General features: G+C 36.6%; 1 protein-coding gene across 4 annotated transcripts in view; it reads right to left on the bottom strand.

Annotated features, from left to right (window-relative positions):
- The window catches only part of SEC22A (SEC22 homolog A, vesicle trafficking protein), a 72,943-nt gene that overhangs the window by 5,068 nt on the left and 44,290 nt on the right, over window positions 1-23,585 (bottom strand). For all 4 annotated transcript variants that reach the window (XM_058555929.1, XM_058555930.1, XM_058555927.1 and 1 more), the window contains 2 exons: window positions 18,419-18,534; window positions 5,589-5,654 (listed from right to left, as the gene is read on the bottom strand). In XM_058555929.1, the coding sequence (XP_058411912.1) occupies window positions 5,589-5,654; window positions 18,419-18,534 (182 nt within the window). The remainder of the gene's footprint in view (window positions 1-5,588; window positions 5,655-18,418; window positions 18,535-23,585) is intronic.

The following is a 23,585-nucleotide window of genomic DNA, read 5'->3' as shown; positions in this document are numbered from 1 at the left end:
ACAGCCTGGGTTCAGTTCCCAGGTGCAGACCTACACCACTTGTCAGCGCCCATGCTGAGGCAGCGACTCATATACAAAATAGAGGAAGATTGGCACAGATGTTAGCTCAGGGGAATCTTCCTCAAGCAAAAAGAGGAAGATTGGCAACCGATGTTAGCTCAGGGCAAATCTTCCTCAGGAAAAAAAAAAAAGACAGAGATTGGCAGTGTGGATTGAAAAACAAATCAACTCTATGTTGTCTACCAGAAACTCATTTCAAATGATACAGGCAAGTTGAAAGTACAAGAATGGAAAAGGATATATCATACAAACATTAACCGAAAGAAAGCAGGAGAGGCTATATCAATGTCAGATAAATACAAAAACATTTCAAAGAAAAGAAAATAACTAGGGATAAAGAGGGATATTATATAATGATAAATGGATCAATCCACCAAGAAGGCACAGCAATCCTAAATGTGTATGAACCAAACAACAGAGCTGCAAAATATGTGAAGCAAAAACTGACAGAACTGAAATGAGAAATATACAAATCCACAATTAGAGGTGAAAACTTCAATACTCCGCTCAACAATTGAGAGAACAACTAGACAGAAAATCAGCAAGGATACAGAAAAACTCAATAACACCATCAATCAATAGGACGTAATCAACATCTATAGAACACTCACTCCATAACAGTAGAATGCACATTCTGTTCAAGTGCCCTTGGGACATATACCAAGATAGACCATCTTCTGGGCCACAGAACAAACCTTTACAAATTTAAAAGAACTAAAATCACACAGAGTGTGTTTTCCAATCACAGTGGAATCAAACTAAAAATCAATATGGAAGAAAATCGGAAAATCTCCAAACACTTGGAAACTAAACAACACAAATCTAAATAATCCATAGGTCAAAGAGGAAGTCACAAGGAAAAAATTTTTTAAATACATTGAATTAAAGGAAAATGAAAATACAACATATCAAAATTTATAGGACACAGCTAATGAAGTGCTAAGAGGAAATTTTACAACACTAAATGTATATATTACAAAAGAGAAAATTCTCAACTCAATCATCTAAGCTCCTATCTCAAGAACCTAGGAAAAGATGAGCCAAATAAGCCCAAAGCAAAGCAAGCATGAGGAAGAAAATAATAAAAGAGGAGAAATCAATAAAATAGAAAATAGGAAAAAAACAATAAAACAAAGAGCACTTTCTTTGAAAAGATCAATGAAATCAAGTAAGACTGACAAAGAAAAAGAGAGAGAAGACATAAATTACCAACATGAGGAATAAAACAGAGACTATCACTCAGAACCTACAGACATCAAAAGGATAGTAAGGAAATACTACAAACAACTCCACACACATAAATTTGATAACAGATGAAATAGACCACTTCCTTATAAAACACACACTACCATAATTCACCCATTAGAAAACAGATAATTTGAATAGCCCTATAACTATTAAGAAAATTTAATTTAAGACATATTATACAGATACAGTAATCAAAACTCTGTGATACTGGCAGAGGGACGGACACATAGATCAATGGAACAGAATACACAACTCAGAAATAGACCCACACAAATATGCCCAAGTGATTTGTGACAAAGACGCAAAAGCAATTCAGTGGAGGAAAAAACAGCCTTTTCAACAAAAGGTGCTGGAGCAACTGGCCATCCATCCATAGGCAAAAAACAAAAAAATCCTCAATCTAGTCTAAGTCTCACTTCTTATACAATCTTATACAAAACTTAATTCAAAATAGATCATGAACTTAAATGTAAAACATAAAACTATAAAACTTTTAGAAAGAAACATAAGAGAAAATCTTTAGAATCTGAGGTAGGCAAAGAGTTCTTAGACTTGACACCACAAATATGATCCATAAAAGGAAAAATTAATAAAATGAACTTTATCAAAATTAAAAACTTTACTCTGCGAAAGACCCAGTTAAGAGGCTGAAAGACAAGCTACGGACTGGGAGAAGATTTGCAAACTACATATCTGACAAAGGACTAATGTCTAGAATATATAAAGAACTCTCCAACTTGACAGTAAAAAATAAACAATCCAATTAGAAAACAGGCAACAGACATGAACAGATATTTCACCCAAGAGGATATACAGATGACAAATAAGCAATTGAAACGATGTTCAACATTATTAACCACTAGAGAAATGCAAATTAAAACCATAATGAGGTATCGTTAAACACCTATCTGAATGGCTAAAATAAAAAATTGTGATCACACCAAATGCTGGAGAGGGTGCAGAGAAACTGGACCATTCACAGAAAGCTGGTGGGAATGTAAAATGGTATGCCACTCTACAAAACATACTCGTCTCTTAATAAAACTAAGCATGCAACTACCATATGACCTAGCAATTGCACTCCTGGGCATTTATCTCAGAGAAATAAGGACTTGTCTTCACACAAACACCTGTACATGAATGTTTATAACAGCTTATTTATAATAGACAAAAATTGGAAACAACTCAGATGTCCTTCAATGGGTGAACAATTAAACTGGGTACATCAATACCACCAAATACTATTCAGCAATAAAAAGGAACAAATCCACTGATATATACAACAACTTGGATGTATCTCCAGATAATTATGCTGAGCAAAAAAATGCCAATCACAAAAGGTGACATACTATATGGTTACATTTATATAACATACTTAAAATAAGAAAATTATAGAAATGCAGAACACATTAGTGGTTGCCAGAGATTAAGGAGCAGGAGAAAAGTGGATGTGGCTACAAAAGGGCAACATAAGGGGTCCTTGTGGCGATTGGAATGTTCTATATCTTGACTGCATCAACATCAATACTCTGGTTGTGATATCATGTTATAGTTTTGCAAGATGGTACCACTGAGGGGGGAACCAGGTAAAGATTATATAGGATCTTTCTTACAACTCCATGTGAATCTACAATTATCTCAAAAAGTTTAATAAGAAAAACAACTTTACACACACATATTTGTCTGCAACTTACTTTACAGACAACCAATATACACACTATATGCAAACACATATAGAGAGTAAGATAAAGCAAGGGTTGGTGACTCTAGGTGTACCAGTCTTTCAACTTTTCTGTAAGTTTGAAAGTTTTCAAAATAATACATTGAGGGAAAAGGAAGAGTCTCTAGTTGCTTCACAGATCCTTTGATTTCCTATTTGAAACGTTGCATATCAAGATTACTCTTAACTGGCTGAGCTCTGTGCTTCCATCAGCACTCACAGCCTGGAGAAAAAGGCAACAAACCACGTAGTAGCAGCCTTTGAGGTTTGATCTATTAAAAAATATCCTGGGGCTGGCCCCGTGGCTTAGCAGTTAAGGGCGCGTGCTCCACTACTGGTGGCCCGGGTTCGGATCCCGGGCGCATACCGACGCACTGCTTGTCAGGCCATGCTGAGGCCGCATCCCACATACAGCAACTAGAAGGATGTGCAACTATGACATGCAACTATCTACTGGGGCTTTGGGGAGAAAAAGGGAAAAAAAGGAGGAGGATTGGCAATAGATGTTAGCTCAGGGCCGGTCTTCCTCAGCAAAAAGAGGAGGACTGGCATGGATGTTAGCCCAGGGCTGATCTTCCTCACAAAAAGGAAAAGCTACTCTTAAAAAAAAAATATCCTGACAACTGGCAATAGAGCATGTTATATGGTAAATGTAATCACTTAAGTTTTACTGTAGAAAACAACAGCATTGTTATTACTTTGCTCAGTTTATTTGGAAAGCATGCAGTTTCATGCCTGTCAATACGAAGGAAATTGGTTTCTTGCTTTCCTTTTTTAAAGCATGAATTTGTTTACTTCTCTCAAGTAAAAGAACACCTGAGTGACACTGCTCCACCATGAGGACTCTTAGAACTCCTTTCAGCTGTTCTGGGAAACGTAACAGAGGTGTCTATCTACAGGCAAGAGCACTGGTTCTAGAGTCACACAGACCTGGGTTCAAGTCACTGACTGGTTATAAGAAATGGCTAGGCCTCAGTGAAAAATGACATATCATGATAACAGGATTAGTATGGGACTTTCCTCGAGGATTTAATGGTACAAGGAATGTAAAGGGCTTAGCACAAAGTAAGAGCTCAATACATTCTGCTATTATTATTAGCACTTAAAATTATTTCATTAAGACAAAACAGCCAAAAGTATACTTTACAAGAATAATTACGAAATTATTTTAAAGTTAATATTTACCTCACATTGTTTCAGAATCATATGAGATAATGCATATAAAAGTTATAAAATTATAATTTTATAGCACTATAAAAAGTATACAAATATAGGAATATTGTTTAGAGACAGTATGATATAGTGGAAAGACCATGATATTTAAAAATCAGAAGACTCAGAGTTCAGTCCTGACTGCACCACTTACTGGCTATGTGATCTCGATAGTACTGAAACTGCCTTGGCTTTCGCATTTTCAAAAATGAGATAATATCCTCTGTGTGACAGGATTATACAGATTAAATTAGAAAATCTACACAAGAATACTTCATAAAGTAAATCACTATGACATTAAAAAATACAAGTTTTCACATTTCCTGCATGAAATATCATTCATTATAATTAAATTTATCAAATTTTCCAGAAAATAATTTCTGATGATAACAGACATGATTAAGAAAAATTAGAGGATTTTAAAAAATGGGGCCACTGAAACTAAAATTCCTACTATGTCTTTACATAAAAGTCAAATGCAAATATTCAAAATATTTCCCTAAAGTTTTCTACTGAGTTTTAGGTAGGCTTTTATTTGCAGGCCTGAATCTTTCTACTGTTTTTCTTATGCAAGCCAGAGAAATGCGCCGCTTATAAAAGTTAAGTCAAAAGACCTTGCTTGCTCTAACATGTTTTAGCCCAGACATTCATGAGTTTGGGTAACTGGCATGATTACTCCTCCCTTCCCTACAAATCTGTGCCTCCTCTGGTCTTGGAAATGCAAGTACCCATCTCCCTATCACCCAGGCGCAAAACTCCTCCTCCCTCAAGTCTCATATCTATTCTGTCTTCAAGTCCTAGTGAGTCTTCCTTCTCAATGTCCTTTTTTCTTCCTATTCCTACCATTGCCATGGTTTAGGCTCTCATTACCTTCTGCTTGAAGTAATAGAATCACCTCCCAACTAATTTCCTGGCTTCTGGTCTCTCTGCTCTGATAATCCATCCTAGTCATCACTGCTAAATTAAATATCCTAAAATCCTGCTTTTTCTGCTTCCTATTCAAAGACTTTCCCAAAAGTACCAAATCCTCAGCCTGGAGCATAAGCAGAGCCTGGAAGCTAAATAATCAGTCATCAGAAAATCTAGGAGTAGCCTTTACTGCCACAGGCAGAGGACACACTGCCCCTGACGCCCGGCACAGGACGGGGTGAACACTGAGTTCACTGGGATCTACATGCACTCAAAATGGAGATACAAGTCACAAAGCTAACAGAGGCTCAAATTAAAAGAGAGGCAAAGAACTGAGACATTATTTTTATTTATTTAAAGTACACAAGTAATTATTAGAATTGATACCTGAAATAAACAATAATGGAAAAGTGTTTCTTAAAAATGGGAGAGAACCTACCTGGTAAAGGCAAGCTGCTGTTCCCAGGAAAAACGCAACGATGTAATTAAAATCCTCACCATCACTCTGCAAAAACAAAATAAAAAATTACTTTTTTTCTGGTGGGAGCCCACTTCCAAAAACAATCCCTCGTGATAGGACACAACAACGTTTATGCACAAATGGTCCAAGTTTTCACAAAATGGTATATAAAAATTCTCAAGAGTCCTAAAACAGAAACATAAAATATATCATAAGAACCAAGGAGTCTAAGGTAGAGAAAGACTACCAGTGCTCCTCTACGTCTTGGCTGCCCCGTCAATTTCATTTTACCCAAGAGAAGATGAAAGCCAATGGGAAAAAGTTTCTACGTAATGTAAAAAGCCTCTCTTCTCTCTACTAAAGAAACCATATAAAAATGCACCCCAGTGGCCTATAATGTTAGTCCTGCTCACTAGGGTCACTGTTTGACTCAAATAAATATTGACAAACTTTACTATCTAGTAAGCACGTCACTGAATTGTCCAATAATTTGACATGATTAAAAAAAAAACAACTGAAAAACTACCATCCACTAGAGTGTGCTGAATCCCAATAAGAAAAGTTAGTCATACATGCTATGCTAGAAAAACAGCCACCCAGAGGAAAAGCAGAGACAGATCATGCATAGAGTATTTCTTTTAAAAGAAAACTAATGGAGACATGTCACAAGCCATATTTTCCTATTCCTTTTTGATTCCTCTTAAATATGTACATTTATCACTTCTTTCAATGTTTTTATGAAGTAGAACATAAAGACTAGGCAGGAACATTAAATTTCTTTCTTCCAGGCAGGAGCATTAAATTTATCCCTTATTTTAGAAAAAATATCTTTATACAATGAAAATTTCCACAAGACATGGGAGTGTCTCTTATGACCACATCTTCATGAAACAATATAAAGAGAAAATTCCTTTTCCACTTGCTATTGGGCAATAGAACTGACTATAAGGCAGAGGGAAAGTGGCTTATCCTAGCGAGACGATCTTAAAATAGGAACCATTAATCTGTCTGGGATGCTTAGGCCAATTCTACCCCAGAGGCAGAGAAGGTCAACACGAAACCTTTATACTTTAATAATTCTAAGACTTTAAATAAGTTCTGATTAATTATTTTCTTCTGATAAATAAATGGCAAGCAATAGGATATATTGGAGCATATGAGGACGCCATTTGGTGTAAAGCTAATTCGGCCTGAGTTTGTTTTTCCAAAAGGGCCTGTTTCCTTTGAACATGCACTGTGTATCTGCTTTACCATGTCCCAAAGAGAAGAGTAAATGCCCTTAAGATAAGGATGCAACTTCCCCCACACTGGCATTTCCAGAGGGATAAGCATTTCTCCCTAGGCTAGGATTTGATTGCTGTGCTCATCCTGTGACCACCCAACTTGAAACAACAGACCTGTTACCTGCCCCGCCCACTGAGACAGCAGACCTGCTACCCGCTCTGTCCATCAATTGCTGTACCAACAGGGCAATCTGGCAGGGCAATCTTGTGGCTATTGTCAAAGGGACATGGCAATCATATGCGATACATGCTCTTTGAGGGTATATAACTGCTCTGTACACCCCACTTCTTTGGTGCGCTTCCTTCCTTGGGGAAGGAAGGCCCTGGGCTATACGGTCCTCAAAAGTTGGCTAATAATAAACTCACCCCAATTTTGATTTATAGATTGATTATGGATTATTTGCGTCAACACTTCCTTAGTCCTTTTTTTTTTTAAATTATCTTCTTTCTTAATAAAAAAGTTCATGTTCATTGCAGAGAATTTGGAAACCGGAATTTTACAAAGAAGAAATTCACATAGTCCATAATGCCACAACTATGGGAGAATTACTGCTAACCGTTTCATGTACTTCCTTCCAATCGTTTATGTACAAAAATATATGTACATTTTTAGGAGACAGCCTGGTGGTGTAGTGGTTAGGTTTGCGTGCTCCGCTTCGGTGGCCCGGGGTCCGCAGGTTCGGATCCTGGACGCAAACCTACGGACCGCTCATCAAGCCATGCTGTGGCAGGTGTCCCACATATAAAGTAGAGGAAGATGGGCATGGATGTCAGCCCAGGGCCAATCTTCCTCAGCAAAAAGAGGAGGATTGGCAACAGATGTTAGCTCAGGGCTATCTTCCTCACAAAAACACATACAAAATATATATATATATGTACATTTTTAATAAATGGCATCATATTTTTATATACTGCCTTTTAGTACTTCATATTATAAACACTTTCTCAAGATAGTAAATACTCCTCATCTACATGATTTGTAATGATTATATCACCTTTCATTGTGGGGATACACCATAATTTAATTATTGTCCCTATAATCGGACATTATTTTTCCTCTAAGTTTACACTATCACTTTATAACTCTCAATTGCCCTCTGGAACACTTAAGAGCGTGTTTCTGGAGTCAGATCTAGGTTTAAATTTTTACTTACTAGCTGTATGATCTTGGACTATTTATTTAACCTCAATTTCCTTTTTTGAAAAATAAAAGTTGTAGAGATTAAATGAAATATTTGCGAACACACAGAACAGTAACTGGCACACAATAAGTACTAAAAACATCTGATAACCTCCCTCTTCCTGAGGTTACTGTCTGCATTACTCATCAGATAATCAAATTACCTTTCACGATTGTTTAAACCTCTAATGTACTGGCCTTATCTTCTCAATTAGACCCTAACCTTTCTTCAAGTCAGAAAATAAATCTTACTACTTGCACGAAACTGTACAGACAGTAGGAATGCAACAAATGCATGCCAAATTGAGTTGAGCTTGAAAAATTTTTATTTCTCCTTGCTAAAGAGATTATTGATAAACATATTCTTCCATTCAATAAATATTTATTAAGCACTTACGGGCCAGGTACTGTGTTACTGGGTTACTGTCTATACCCAGGATAGAAACCAAGTAAGTCCACACCAACTCAGGGAGCTCACGCTCTACTCAAGAAGGCAAATGCATAAACCAACAATTCCCACCCAAAGTGATAACTGATGAGATAGGTGTGTGTACAGGGTGCTAAGGGAGGCTACTGGAGATACATCTAATACTGCCTGGAGAAAAAAGAGTCAGGCAAGGTTTGCCAGAGGAAGTAAAGCTTAATCTGAGTATTGAAGTATGAACTGACAAGGCAGACAAGGTAGGAAGAGAATTCCAGGCAAAGAGAAGAGCACATGCAGTCTCAACGAAGGAAGAGGCTAGGATGACTCCAAGGTTTGTGTTTAGGCAACATTTGAATGATACCATTCACTAAATTGGGAATAGTGAAGGAAAAGTACATTTGAGAGCAATAAAAATTGAGTTCACTTTGGACATGCTATTTTGGAGTTGCTAGTGGGACATCCAAATTATTTATTTAGTAGATATTTAAGTCGGCTTCAGGGAAGAGTTTGACCTAGAGATCTAGTTTAGCAGTCATCTATTTAAATAGTAGTTGAATGAAACAAAGGCCTATGACAACCAAGTGCAAGTCCTAATTCTTGATTGGCAACTAGATTGGAGAGAAAAAAAACACTATAAAGGATATTTTGGGTCAACTGTGGAAATTCAAATATAAATATTATGTTAGACAACACTGCACTGATCTTAAATTTCTTTGGTGTAATAAAGACATTATGATTATGTAGGGGAAGGTCCCAGTCCTTAAGACATACATATTGAATAATTTTGGAATAAACTGTATGATACCTATAATATTACTTTCAAATGATTCAGCAAAAAAAAGAAAGACAGAAAGGAAGAAAGGTAGGTAGGTAGGTATACAGGTGAATGTTAATTGTCTTGTTTTTTTAAACCATTCTGTAAGTTTGAATTCTTTCAAAACAAAATGTTGTGCGGTCGGGGGAAAAGATACAAATGAAAAAAAAATGCTATGCAGCCACTACAAAGAATGTAATAGATCTCTGTATCCTGATATGAAATGATCATCTACATACTGTTAGGTAGAAAAAGATGCAAATCAGTATAAAGAGTATATAGAAATAATTTTGAAATAATAATTACATAAGTAAATATATAAATACATGTACCAAGATATGCACATAATCTCTCTAGAAGGATACATCAGGGGTTGATTCTGGGGAGGAGAAATGGCAAGAGAATTACTTATTGTGAAAATTACAGGCTTTGAAATTTAACATGTGCACATTTTACTGTATGGATATATATGTGTGGATGTGTGTGCATGCACATGTATTAACTTTATTTTAAAAAGGCCATTATGAAAATATCTAAGAAGAAGGTGTAGAGTTAGAAGAATATAAAGCCAAGGACAGACCACTGGAGAACACCACCATTTAAAGGACAGGGGGAGGAAGAAAGTTTACCAAATGAACTGAGGAACAGCAAGAGAAAGGGGGAAAAAAAAAAAAAACCAGGAGAAAATTGTTTCATAGAAATGAAGGGATGAGAGAATGTCAAGAAGAATAATGTAACACATCAAGCTATTAATGGTGATTTATTTTATTTGCTTCTAAGTTCTCTCAAATAAACATTATTTTTGAAATTAAAGAATGAATTATTTTTAAAAGGAAGAACTGAACAGTATGTGAGATGAGGCAGAGGGGGCACACGGGACAAGGCCTCAAGAGTGGCTGCAATATGTGGCAATCAGAAGGAAGCTGGTGAGCTTACTGGTCAGCCACCGTTTGAAAGAATTATGAGGGCAGAAAACAGATCACAGTAGACCAAGATCTACTGTGAAGGGAGATCACAGAGAAGGGAGGTAAGGTAGTGGGGACAACAAACGTGGTCTACTCTTTCAAAAAATTAGAAGGGAACATACAACAAGAGGTATTTTGGGTTTTCTGCTTGTTTTTTAAAGATTGGCAGGCTATAACAAGTTTATGGGCTGAGAAAAAAGAGCCAGTAGAGAGGAAGCAGATGAAATTTAGGTGAGGAACTCGCTAGAGGTTGGGGGTGGGTGGGGCAGAGGTTCATAGAGGGAACAGAAGTGGGAGCAGGGGCGTGGACAGAGGCAGGGATGGAGGCAGGGCAGGGCAGGGAAGGAGGGGGTTGAGGTAAGGAATTCAAATAAAAATTTTACAAACATCACATTCACCTTTGGGGGATGCTAAGGTACCAATGCCTTGCTTTGAAAACTAACAAATAAAGGGAAAGAAGATATTTTTTAAAGGTGAAGATGAAGAAGTAAGCAGAGGCTTCATATAACAGCCACACAATATAGTAAGATGATACTATTAAAAATGTTTATACTAATTGGGAAAAATTCACTTTTTAATCTTAAGTGAAAAAAAGGACAAAATTATACAATGGATATATATATACAAGTATATATATGAATATGTATATCTGTGTGAGTGTGTGTATATGTATACAAAACAAAATTTGGGGATGATTTTTATTTTCTTCTTTATACATTTTCCCTCAACTCTTTAACAATGAGCACAGAATCAGGAAAAATACTTTTCTCTGGAAAGAAAGCAAGCATTGCATCTTAGCAAAGATATCATGCCACTAAATAAATAGATAACCTTCCATTGAGTTTTAACAGGTATGTAATTTCTTTAAAAGTTATTTACAAATCTATAAGAAATAAAGAACTCAAGGAATAAAAGCAAGTTGATTACTTCTGCTTTGTAGTAGCCATTACAAACAATTTTAGAATCAGAGAGTCTTAGAACTTTAGTACTGAAGTGGTCCTTGAACAAACCTTCACCTTGCAGAACAGGAAAACGAGATCCAAGAAGGTAAAGTAACTCATCCAAGGTCACAAAGTTCGTTACTGGCAGATGGGAACCAGTTATCCTGACTTCCAGGCTAGCATATCTACCGCTATATCAGGATACTCAATTTTTTTCTACTGCACCACATGCAAATTATTTCTAGGTTGGCATCAGCCTAATTAATACTGTTGTTTCAAGGCTGATCCTTGAAGGAACACAGACAATGTAAACCCAATGTGATAAAAGTTTATGCATTCATAATGAGGTGCCAACTCACAATAAACTTATTAACATCTCTAAACTCAGAACAAAGTTAGGAAATGAGTGAAAATCATCTAATTTACACATTACTGTGAACACCAAATCAAATTTATCAACCTAAAAAAAAACTATACTCATCCTAAACCTCCCCAGTCTGAACTTTCAAAGAAAAACTTCAGTGCTATATATTTTAATGAATCTCTCATTTTTACTCTAAGAGGCAATTATTAATCTAGAAGAAATGAACTTGTGCTGAATCTTCAAACAACATTAACAGTATACAGGAATGTTGATTCATGTGGGTTCTCAAATTTAAATGTGCCTCAGGCACCAAATTACATACTAGAAGATAAATGTGGGAATCACTTTTAGCATTCAAAAAGAGGGTTTAGAATTCATGGCCTTAAAAAAGTAAACTTTAATATCGATATATTGCTCACACTCAGGAAATACACTACACATTTTCAGCCAGATCTAAAAATATGATCCCCAAATAAATCCTTTGCTCTTAAATCAAGTTTTAGAGAAATGCTGAAGCCACTTAATCTGGGTACTGCCTTTCCACCTCCTCTATCACCACCATGATCTGAATAACTCCACCGCAGATAACTTCAAAATAGATAAAGGTTTAAGTTCCATGTCCTGGAATTTGCACTCAAATCTATATAACAGACCACCTCAAAAAGATCTACTTTTACTGACCAAACATTATCTACAGTGACTCCAGAGATTATTCCTAACATAAAATACAATGATGAACCAGAGAGAAAGCTTAGAGCATGTCTTAAATTCAATGGCTTTAGTAAGAATAAAAAGGACTTTTATCTAATACAAGTCATGGACAATGATAAAATAGACTCTAATGAGGGAAAGTTAAAAGTGAAAGACCTCAGGTCACCAATTTTGTGTGTATTTTCTTTCAGGTTAATCCAGGCTATGAAGAATGTACTTGTTGAAATTAATCTAGTTTGCACTCCTAACGCTACCCTGCTTAAAACTCTAGTTTATCACAGTGCCCCTCTGCACTCCGACATTTAATTTTCTCCTTTGTTAGCCTATCATCCATTCCATCTTTTAGGACATGGAATCCTTAGAAGGCAGATACTTCCAACGCTACACAGTGCTCCTCATTTCTGCTCATAACAAAACAAGGAAAAATATTTCCAAGCACCAGTCACTTACCAGAACATTTTTCTCTATATAGATGTAAAATCCCCAATAACTCGAGCAATATGAATCTCTACTTTTGGTCCAGTAAATTTCCAACAGCAGTGATTCTCATTTAGGTAAGAGAATCGGAGTCTGCTGGAAAATCTTTTAAAGCTACCAATGGGTGATAAACTATCTGTGGACTACATTACCCCCCACTTTGCATTCTATTGTCCCCTCACTCCTCTCTCTGAGCATCACTGTTTTAGGAACCTCAACTACTGAGGAGTGTATGTGGAATACGTCAGGCGGGTTATGGTAGAACAAAGATTTAAAACAATGCTAAGGGAACAACATAACCAGGTGCCCCTAGTTTCCAGATAGCTAAGAATCCCATATGGACCAATTTAGTCTCCTGGATGAAGTGAGAAAGAAATATTGTTGGAATAAACTTACTCTAGGACACCTGTGAAAAAGAAAGGACCCCCCCCATACCAACAGAAAGACATATCTTCAAAGATACAATTATCCAGAGAGTCCCCAAATTATAAATGATCTACTAATAAAAAAGACCACTCTAACATTTTCCCCATTCATAATTTAGCCCATGCCTCTTTCACATCCTACTACCACAATTTAAAGGAACTGTTTAAAACAAACAAAAAACTTTCAAGCTTCTAGGGAAACTGTAGACTCTAAATAGAGGCAGGAAGAAGCTACAAAACCCAGGGAAAATGCTCAGGTTCCCCTTACCCCCTCATTGAAACATTTACCTTTACTCTGCCTGAAACTTTTGTTACTTGAAAATCTATTAAGTTGGGTTAACAAAAGTTGTCTTTTTTTTCTGCTAGCATAATAGGTGCTAATAAATATTCATTTTTATTATTTATACCCAGAATAAGTAATATATTCATATGGTTCAAAGAGTACAAATAATATATAAAAAGATATACATTGTGAAGTGCCTCATTTCCCCCTTGCTTCCCATCTGTCCAGTTCCCACCACATTTATTAGTTTATCTTTCCAGAGTTTATTTATGCAAATTTATGTAAATTAAAACACATTGTTATTTTTCCAAGCCCATCTTTGGTGGGGGTAGTTGGGGTTGAGCTGAGAGGGACTGGTGGGTGCAAGGTCAGAGGACCTGGACTGTTTGTCTCTCTCGCTGGTTTTCTCAAAATGGCCACTGTTCTCAGAGGGCACAAAATTGTACATCTGACCTTGAAACATGAATCAGATTCCCGAACCTGGGCTCTGTTCTGGCTGGGGCTCTGAGGTCCCCACCTGGCCTATGTGAAGGGGAAGACTAAGCCCCTCCATGAGAAGAGATGGCATAATCCACCGTTTCCTAAGAGTGGGCTGGGTGCATCAGGCTGTACTTTAACTGCTAAGTGGAGCCACACCTATCAAAAGAACATCAAAGCCCAGAGAACATTCCTCCCTTTCCGGTCTTTCTTTTAATGCTAGCATGTGCTGTTGTTTTTTTTTTTTTTTTTAATTAATAGACTTTTATCTTTAGAGCAGTTTTAGGTTTACAGGAAATTAAGCAGATAGTACAGAGAGTTCTCTCTTCTCTGCTCAATTTCCTCTGTTATTAACATCTTGACTTAATGTGGTGCATTTGTTACACTGATGAACCAATAGTGACACATGATTATTAACTAAAGTCCATAGTTTATGTTAGGGTTCACTCTTTGTTTTTCTATGGGTTTCAACAAAGGTATAATGACATGTATCCACCATTACAGTTACAGAACAGTTTCACTGTCCTAAAAATCTCATGATCCAACTATTTATCCCTTCCTCCCTCCCTCCCAACCCCTGACAACCACTAATCTTTTTACTTATTGTCTCTATAGTTTTGCCTTTTCCAGAATGTTATATAGTTGGAATCATATAGTATGTAGTTTTTTCAGACTGGCTTCTTTCATTAAGCAATATGCATTTAAGGTTTACCCATGTCTTTTTGTGGTTTGATAGCTCATTTCTTTTTACTACTGAATAATAATCCATTGTATGGATTGCCACAGTTTGTTTATCCATTCACCTTTTGAAAGACATCTTTGTTGCTTCAAGTTTTTTGAAATTATGAATAAAGCTGATATAAACATTCTTGTGTAGGTTTTTGTGTGGACCTAAGTTTCCTATTCATTTGGATAAACATACCTAGGAGCATGATTGCTAGATCATATGGTAAGGCTATGTTTAACTTTGTGAGAAAGAGCCAAACTGTCTTCCAAAGTCACTGTACCATTTTGCATTCCCACCAACAATGAATGAGAGTTCCTATTGTTCCATAGCCTTATTAGCATTTGGTATTGTCAGTTTTTTGGATTTTGCCATTTAATAGATGTTTAGTGGTATCTTGTTGTTTTAATTTGCAATTCCTTAATGACACATGACTGAGCATCTTTTCATACACTTATCTGCCATCTGTATATCTACTTCAATGAGGCATTTGTTCAGTTCTTTTGCCCATTTTTTAATCACGTTGTTTGCTTTCTTGCGTTTTAAGAGTTCTTTATATGTTTTAGACACAAGCCCTTTGTCAGATGTGTGTTCGCAAATATTTTCTCCTAGTTTGTGGCTTATCTTTTCATTCTCTTAACAATGTCCTTCACAGAGCAAAAGTTTTTAAACTAAGTCCAACTTACCGATTTTTTCTTTCACAGATCACGCTTTTGGTGTTGTATCAAAAATTCATCACCAAACCCAAGGTCACTAGGTTTTCTCTGGTTACCTTTTATAAGTTTTATAGTTTTGTGTTTTACATTTAGGTTTCTGACCCTTTGAGCTAACCTTTTTGTGAAAGGTGTAAGATCTGTGTCTAGATTCATTTTTTTGCATGTGGATATCCAGCTGTTCCAACATCATTTGTTAAAAAGAAATATTTTCTCTACTGAATTGTTTTTGCTCCTTTGTCAAAGATCAATTGACCATATTTGTGTGGGTATACATCTGGGCTCTCTATTCTGTTCCATTGATCTATTTGTCAATTCTTTTGCCAATACCATGCTGTCTTAATTATTATAGCTTAATAGTAAGTGGAAGTTGGGTAGTGTCAGTCTTCTGACTTTCTTCTTTTTCTTCAGTACTGTGTTGACTATTCTGGGTCTTTTGCCTTTCCATATAAACTTTAGAATCACTTTTTCAATATCCACAAAATAACTTGCTGCGATTTTGATTAGGATTGTGTTGAATCTATAGATCAAGTTGGGAAGAACCAACATCTTTACAATGATTTAGTCTTCCTATCCATGAACATGGAATATCTATTTATTTAGATCTTCCTTGATTTCTTTTATCAGAGTTTTACAGTTTTCCTCAGGTAGCTCTTACATATACTTTGTTAGATTTATTCTTAAGTGCTTCATTTTTGGGGGTGCCAATATTAATGGTATTATGATTTTAATTTCAAATTTCAATTGTTCCTTGTTGATATATAGGAAAGCAATTGACTTTTATGTATTAACTTTGGATCCGGTGACCTTGTTATAATCACTTATTAATTCCAGGAGTTTGTTGATTCTTTGGGATTTTCTACATAGACAATCATGTCATCTGTGAATAAAGACAGTTGTATTTCTTTCTTCCCAATCTGTATACCTTTCCTTTTCTTTTCTTGTCCTATTGCATTAACTAAGTCTTCCAGTATGATGTTGAATAAGAGTGGTGGGAGGAGACATCCTTATCTTGTTCCTGATCTTAAGCAGAAAGTTTCTAATTTCTCATCCAGGATGCTGTTAGCTATAGGGTTTCTGTGCTTTATCAAGCTGAGGACGTTCCCCTTTATTCCTAGTTTGCTGTGAGTTTTATCATGAATGGGTGTTGGATTTTGTCAAATGCTTTTTCTGCATCTTCTGATATGATCCTATGACTTCTATTCTTTAGCCTGTCGTATGATTACATGTTGAATGGATTACATTAACTGATTTTCAAATGCTGAACGAGCCTTACATACCTGGAATTAATCCCATTTGGCTGTAGTGTATAATTCTTTTTATACATTGTTGGATTCAGTTTGCTAATATTTTGTTGAGGATTTTTGCATCTATGTTCATGAGAGATGTCTTTTTAACATGTAAATAGGCTGAGAAATCAGAGCTATCAGTAAGTGGTAGTTAGTTTAATCAGATTATTGTTCCTCTGAAACCTAAAAAACCTCAACTGCAATGAGGCAAAGATATTACTGACCAGAGGGAGAACATGAAACACTTAGGAATCAAGGCAGGCATTAGCCAGGTGTAGCAACTCAAAAGTATGAAAAGCTACAGTTTACACTACCTTCCTTAGTTTTGAAGTTGTGGATCAGGGGAGGGAAAAAGAAAGAATCAGTCCAGGGAGAGGGGAGGAGAGGGGAGGGGAAGGGAGGAGAGGAGAGCTAATCAGTAGCTGAGCTGGAACCAATCTTCTCTCTTCTCTTCCACAAACAAAAAATCAACTCTTCACACACCTACACTACTGTTCCTTCCACTACATCAAGATTAAAAAAAAAAAAGCAAAAGAGTATTTATTTGTTATCTAAAAAAGATAACTTATTTGTTATCTTTTTCAGTCAGCCTTTGTTCCTTTTTGGCAGGTTGTCTAACAGACTCAAAACTGAACTGGTGCCGGAATAAAGCTGACTTGGCTGGGGAACAGAGGCAGGAACGCCAAGGGACAGTAGCCAGCTGTCCTGTGTCTGAAAGGGAAGAAGGGCTTTACCTGAGGGCCCAGGATGTTTGGAGGAAGAATTGGGACATTTCCCCCCTTGAGGGACAGCTCAGCTGCCCAGAACCTGTGATGTCCTCTGCTCTTGGCTTCATACAGCTGAGGACATTCAGAGGGTACTCAGAATGGTGCCCTCTGCATGTTCCCCAAACTAACAGCAATTTTAAAACAGAATAGAAGGTATTTTGAGTGGATTTTTATGATTGGTATTCTGAGCTTAATGCTGAACAAAAAAAGAGAACTAATTTACAATGTGGAAGTGTCAAAAAATCTTCAGAGAAAGTGAGTAGAAACAGGGGAAAGGAAACCTGTATAGTTTGAAATGTGCTAAACTTTTCTAAGAAAGGAAGTTTCAAAAAGTTTACAAAAAGAGTAAGAGAAAAAGTTAGTATATTCTGATAAGCTATAGTTTCTGGAAGAACTCCACTGGAAAACAAAATGGTTGGCAATACCTGAAGAAACTAGTGGTTTCACAGTAGCTACCAACAAAAAAAGGAAAAGAGCAGATAACTAAGTAGGAAATCCAGAGGTGGGATGAAAATCTGCCCATGAATGCCCTCTTCTTTCTTCCATTCTCTCTCTCCACCCAGATCCTTCTGGTCCAGCTCACCTCTCCTCCACTAAGCCTCCTCCTCCTATCCTGACTCACACTGACCGCTCCTCTTCCAAACTCTGTGCACTTGGCAATTTTTCTAGGACTTGTTTGCCTCCCCAATTCCCTGAGACTGCAGGGCCCATGTCACCCATATCTTGGTGTCCCCAGAGTACCTATAAACAGTGCCTCCTGAAGAGCAGATAATAAATATGTGCTAATTGAGTCAAAGAAGCCCACTAGAAATCAGTGTTTTTAGAGGAAGGGGAGACTAGCGCAGGTATAAGGAACACAGAATCTCAGCATGCATTGTAAGTTGTACTAATACCCAAATCAATTCGAATCAACTGTGTCACAAATAGAATCAATAGGCACAGTCACCTGAAATTGCAAAAATAGCACAGTACCTGCAGGAGACTTTCTATGGCATGAAAGCCTCGAATTAAATTCAGAGCTCCACATAAAAGACTAAGGATAAATGCCACAATCCCTGACAGAGTTGCTGGTTCCAGTCGCTGGTGAGCTAGAAAATAAAAGAAATGGTTAGAAATGAACATCAATATCTCATGTCAATACCTTATGTAAAATGAAATTCACTGCTCAATTTAAATGGGTCAAATATAGATTAATCTTCATAAAATTATTTAATAATATATCTTAGTAATTAAATATTTTTTAAAAATGCAAAATATCTAACAAGAAAGCTTCACCCCCTGAACTCAAGTTAAATTAACTTGTTTTTCTCTACATTTTTAACAGACCTCTAACTTGCATTTGGGGTATATAGTGCTAAGCCATGCTCACATCTAGCAGCCAATCATGTAGAAAAAATCTGACTGCCTAAATATGTCTACCGTTGGCAAGTAGTTGCAAATATCTGCAAAGGTGACTTTGCTTGGTAATTCATTGCATAATTCCTACTTTTTTGAAAATGCTTAGAAAACATTTTTGAGGACAGAGATAGCTTGCTTTTTAAGCAAAGCCCTCTCTTATTTGGGTTCCAGGGCTATAAATACTACTGGATAGATGTGAAAGCTCATATATAATCACTGATCTGAATGCCACAATAGAATTGAGTCTTACAGCTATGCAGTTTCTGGTCTCTGAAGACCACTTGAAGGCAAAAATGATGAAATACCAGTTGGAGAAGTGACCCATTTGTCTTTACAAACACACTCCCTTATGTGTCAGGGATGCAGTAGCATAAGACATTTAATACAATAGCTTCCCTCCATCACCATCACCTGTGCTTAATAGAATTTAACAACAGAGTCTAAATGGAAACACAAAACTAAATACATAATCATCTAGACCTCAAAAGGGAGACAGAGGGAAAGAGAGGACAACAGAACTACATCTAGATCATTTTATTTAAATCACTGAAGTGTAAAAGCCCTAACAATGAAGTTAATGAGGTAGAACATTAACATAAGGAAGGGCTTAAATCTCTGCAACTTACATTCAGCCATTCTAACAGAAAAGCTTCCCTAAACAGTTCATAAAAAACAAAAATCCACATATCACAAAAAAATATTTATTCCTCAAGTTCCTCAGAAAATGCTAATGTGGAATAACATTTTCTTAAATTTCTTCTGTGCCCAAGCTGACTACTTGGTCTCTCAAATAATTTCCTTGAGATTTTGATATGAAAATAAAAAATTAAATGTCTTTGTAAAGTATTATACCAAGTTTTATATCAGTAGAGAAAAAAAAAAATTCACAATTTAAAAATATATCCAATCAGGGGCCAGCCCGGTCGCACAAGCGGTTAAGTGCGTGTGCTCCACTGCGGTGGCCCGTGGTTCACCGGTTGGGATCCCAGGTGCGCACCGCTGCACGACGTGTCGAGCCATGCTGTGGCGGCGTCGCATATAAAGTAGAGGAAGATGGGCACTGATGTTAGCTCAGGGCCGATCTTCCTCAGCAAAAAAATAAAAAATAAAAATATATCCAGTTGGTCTACCAACTAGTCATGTTTTATATCCCTCTTCCTTCTCTCCCCACCTGCCCCTCAATAGTAAGGGAGAACTAGCCTTGGACAGGAAAAAGAAATCCTTAATATGGCCTCAAGCATACAACCACCTGACAACTGAACAGATTATATAAATCACACTTGTAAAGTATACAAAACAAGTTTATCTTACCAAAAAACCCAAATAATATTCTGTATTATAACTTCAAAAACTTTAGCTTTTTATGGTCAAGTAAGGTATGGCCATTCCTGAATGGAAAAATATTATCATTTTAATGTGTTGATCAATATCTATTTAAGAAATAAATGTCCATATAAATTAAATATTTATTAAGTTTCTAACACTTGCCTCTTGGCCTCGGAGTACTCTGTTTATAATGACAGTATACAATTTATAAATTAATTCAAAATGATCAGAAATATTTTTAAAGGCATGAAAGCAAATGACAAGCCTCCTTTAATAAAGACAAGGCATGCATTATGTTGAAGGACAGGCTGGAGCTGAGCCAAATCACTGTGGGAAAGAAATTCTCAAACTAGAGATTCCCCAACTCCCACGCCACCCCCTCCCCCGACCTGTGGGAATAGTTATCAAGAGAAAACTCCATCTGCACACAATATGAGGGCAATATTCCTTAAGGACAATTTCTCATTTTAAGAAACTGAATGAGATATTTAATCATAGTTTAATGTGTTATGTTATATATGCTATTTTTTATTTCAGGAAAACAGATTTTAGATCCATTGTTATCCACAAGTGCTTACTTCACACTTCAATTCAGCATCATGATAGCACTGTTAGGTGCAGAGTGGATTTGGAACAATAACAAATGAAGAAAAAAAAATAATTTTGCTGAATCCAAAGCAATGTCACCTGGTCAGTTTTTGTTTTGTTTTTGCTACTGTCTTCTGCTACAATGCCTTTCCTTTAATTAGTCTCCTTGAGCCCAATAATGGCATTTTCATCACAAAATTAAATTTTTCCCAAAACGTACCAATGATTAATGAGAGTTTACAAAAGTTCCTAAATAAGAAAGAGTAAATCTCTTGGAATCAAAGGGCTATTGGTTAGAGGGAATAAATATATTTATTGAGCAAATACTTTTTGGCACGATTCTGTGTAAGATGTTATGCTTTAGAAGATACAAAAAATGAATTACACCATCTGCTCTTGACGCACTTTTAGTCTTTTAAAGATAAATGGACAGACAGATAAGCATATGAAGGTAACAAGCATTCTAAAGTAACAGAGCTAAGGAATACTGAAGAGGAAAGATAACTAGGGGGAAGGTGGTAACACAGGAGCAGTAAGAAAACCAGGGAAGCTCTTTAAAGATGGATAAAATTTAGATAGGTACAAATGGGAAGAACTGCATTCCGTGCAGAGAAAAGAACATGAGCATGGAAATGGAAATGGGAGAAGCAAATACTAACATCAACAACGATCACCTCTACCACCTCTACTACTCCTACTAATAGAGGCTGCTATCAGTATGCCAGGCAATGTGCCAGCACCAAGTGCTTCATTTACATGATCTTACTTCATCCTCCAAGAACCCAATGCAGTAGGTACTATAACTATCCCAGGTTTTTCAGACAGGAAGCTAAGGTTTAGGGAGATTAAGTAACTTGCCCAAAGTAAGTAAATGAACTGGGATTTAAATCCAGGCAGCCTGACTCTAGAATTCATGCTGTTAACAACTTTGCTATTGGGCATTGCTAGTGGTTTTGCTTGGCTCAAAAGGATGTTTATGAAGAGTAGGAGGAAATAAGGTCAGAAAGGGAGGTTGAAGCAAATTAACAGTCTGAAATACTAGGTTAAAAAATATGGGCAAATTAGACAATGGGGAAACACTGAAGAGCAAGAGACTGATATGATTAAAGCTATGCTTAAAGAATATTAATCTATCAATGCGTCGTAAAGACATTAAAAGTAGGGAGAAAGAAATAATATTTTCTCAAGGCCTTCTCACTAGGCACACATTGTCCCATTTATCCTTCAAAATGGGGTATTTCATGAGGTAGGAATGACTAACTTCCCTGTGTCTGAATTTTCTCATCTGTAAATTGAGTTTAAATAATTTGCTATAAATCAGACAGCTAGTAAGTGCCATCTTCACAACTATCACTTGGGTCTGTCTGACTGCAAAGCTCATGCTCTTTCTATAATTCTATATTAGGGAGTTCATGAGGGAGTCATAGCAAAAGGCTGGCTGAAATGAGGCCCTGAATTTGGACAATGAGAGGCGAAATGGAGAAGAAAGAGGTGAGAGACATTACAAAGGCTAAAACGATTAGACTTGCCAACTAATTAGATGTGGGAAACAAAAAGGAAAAAAAAATCAAAGCAAATGCCAAGGTTTTAAGCATAGGTGACTGGAAAGATAAGGGCGCTATCAACAGACCCAGTGGAAGAATCTCAGGTTTGATTGAAAATGGGGACATTTTAAAATATCAGACTTGAGGTGATGGTGGGGCACGTTTAACAAGCAACTGAAGAACGGAAGACCAGTAGAGCTGGAGAAACAGATGAGGTCTGCATTTGAAGGCAAGGGTTTAGATGAGATCACCAAGGAAAGAAGTGGGCCAAGGGCAAATCCTTGGTAAAAAATACCTTTATGAGGGGAAGAGGAATCAGGGTAGATAGATGTAGGACAACCAGAAGAGGAAAGAACCACAGAAGTCTAGGAAGGAGAGACCATCAAGAAGAAAGACATGGCTAACAGTGCCTGTCGACAGGCCAAAGACAATCTGAACTGAAAAAGAAAAAGAAAGATTGTTAGATTTATTGACTTGGAGATGGTTGTTGACCCTTTCTAAGAAAACAGTTTCAGAAAAAGTGGTTGAAGGCAAAATTCAGACTGCAAGAGGTTAAATAACTGGTGATGGTAAGAAAGAAAAGCAGTAAGCCAATACTACCACAGTTAAAGGAGAGAAAAATAAGATGACAGCTTGACAGATAAAATAGAATTGAGAAATAATTATTTTTCCCCTGTAATGGGGTGGAGGAGAGAGATGTGAATACATTTATAGGTGGAATAAAAAAATTCAGTGAAGAAGAAATAGAACAGTCAAGAAAAAGGGAAAATAATTGATGAAGCAGAGTACCAGAACAGTCATTGTGAGGATTCAAAAAGATGGTGCCATTCTAAACCTCAGACCTCGCCCTAATACCACAGTCCCTGTGCTCTGAATCAAAGACAAAGTTCAGAAGGTACAGTCATTCAAAGATGCCCAAAGTATCTGGAGAAACAGGTTTTGAAACATAAAAGAGAAATTCAAGTCAATTCCATCTAAATGAGCATAATTTATACTAAATTAAGACTAAATGAGACTAACTGTATGTATAAAAACACTATTCTTTTCACCAGAGAGGCCCTTTCTTATCATCACCAACTGTCACAAAAGCCTGCATGTCCTTCAAGGCCCCAAAGCCTAAAAGTGGTACTTCTTTTTTACCTCTTTTGGAGCATGTATCACATTCTACCTTGTATTTTTTTGGCTTGTATTTCCTTTTTCCATCTTGAAAGCCAATAATGTGTTTACTCTCTTTATAAAATGCCCCACAATATTTAGCATAATACTTTAGAGAAAAAGAAAAC

The sequence above is a fragment of the Diceros bicornis genome, chromosome 15, assembly GCF_020826845.1.
Source record: "Diceros bicornis minor isolate mBicDic1 chromosome 15, mDicBic1.mat.cur, whole genome shotgun sequence".
NCBI classification, from domain to species: domain Eukaryota; kingdom Metazoa; phylum Chordata; class Mammalia; order Perissodactyla; family Rhinocerotidae; genus Diceros; species Diceros bicornis.
The sequence above is the reverse complement of the archived record's forward strand: the minus strand, read 5'-3'. Positions and strand labels throughout refer to the sequence as shown.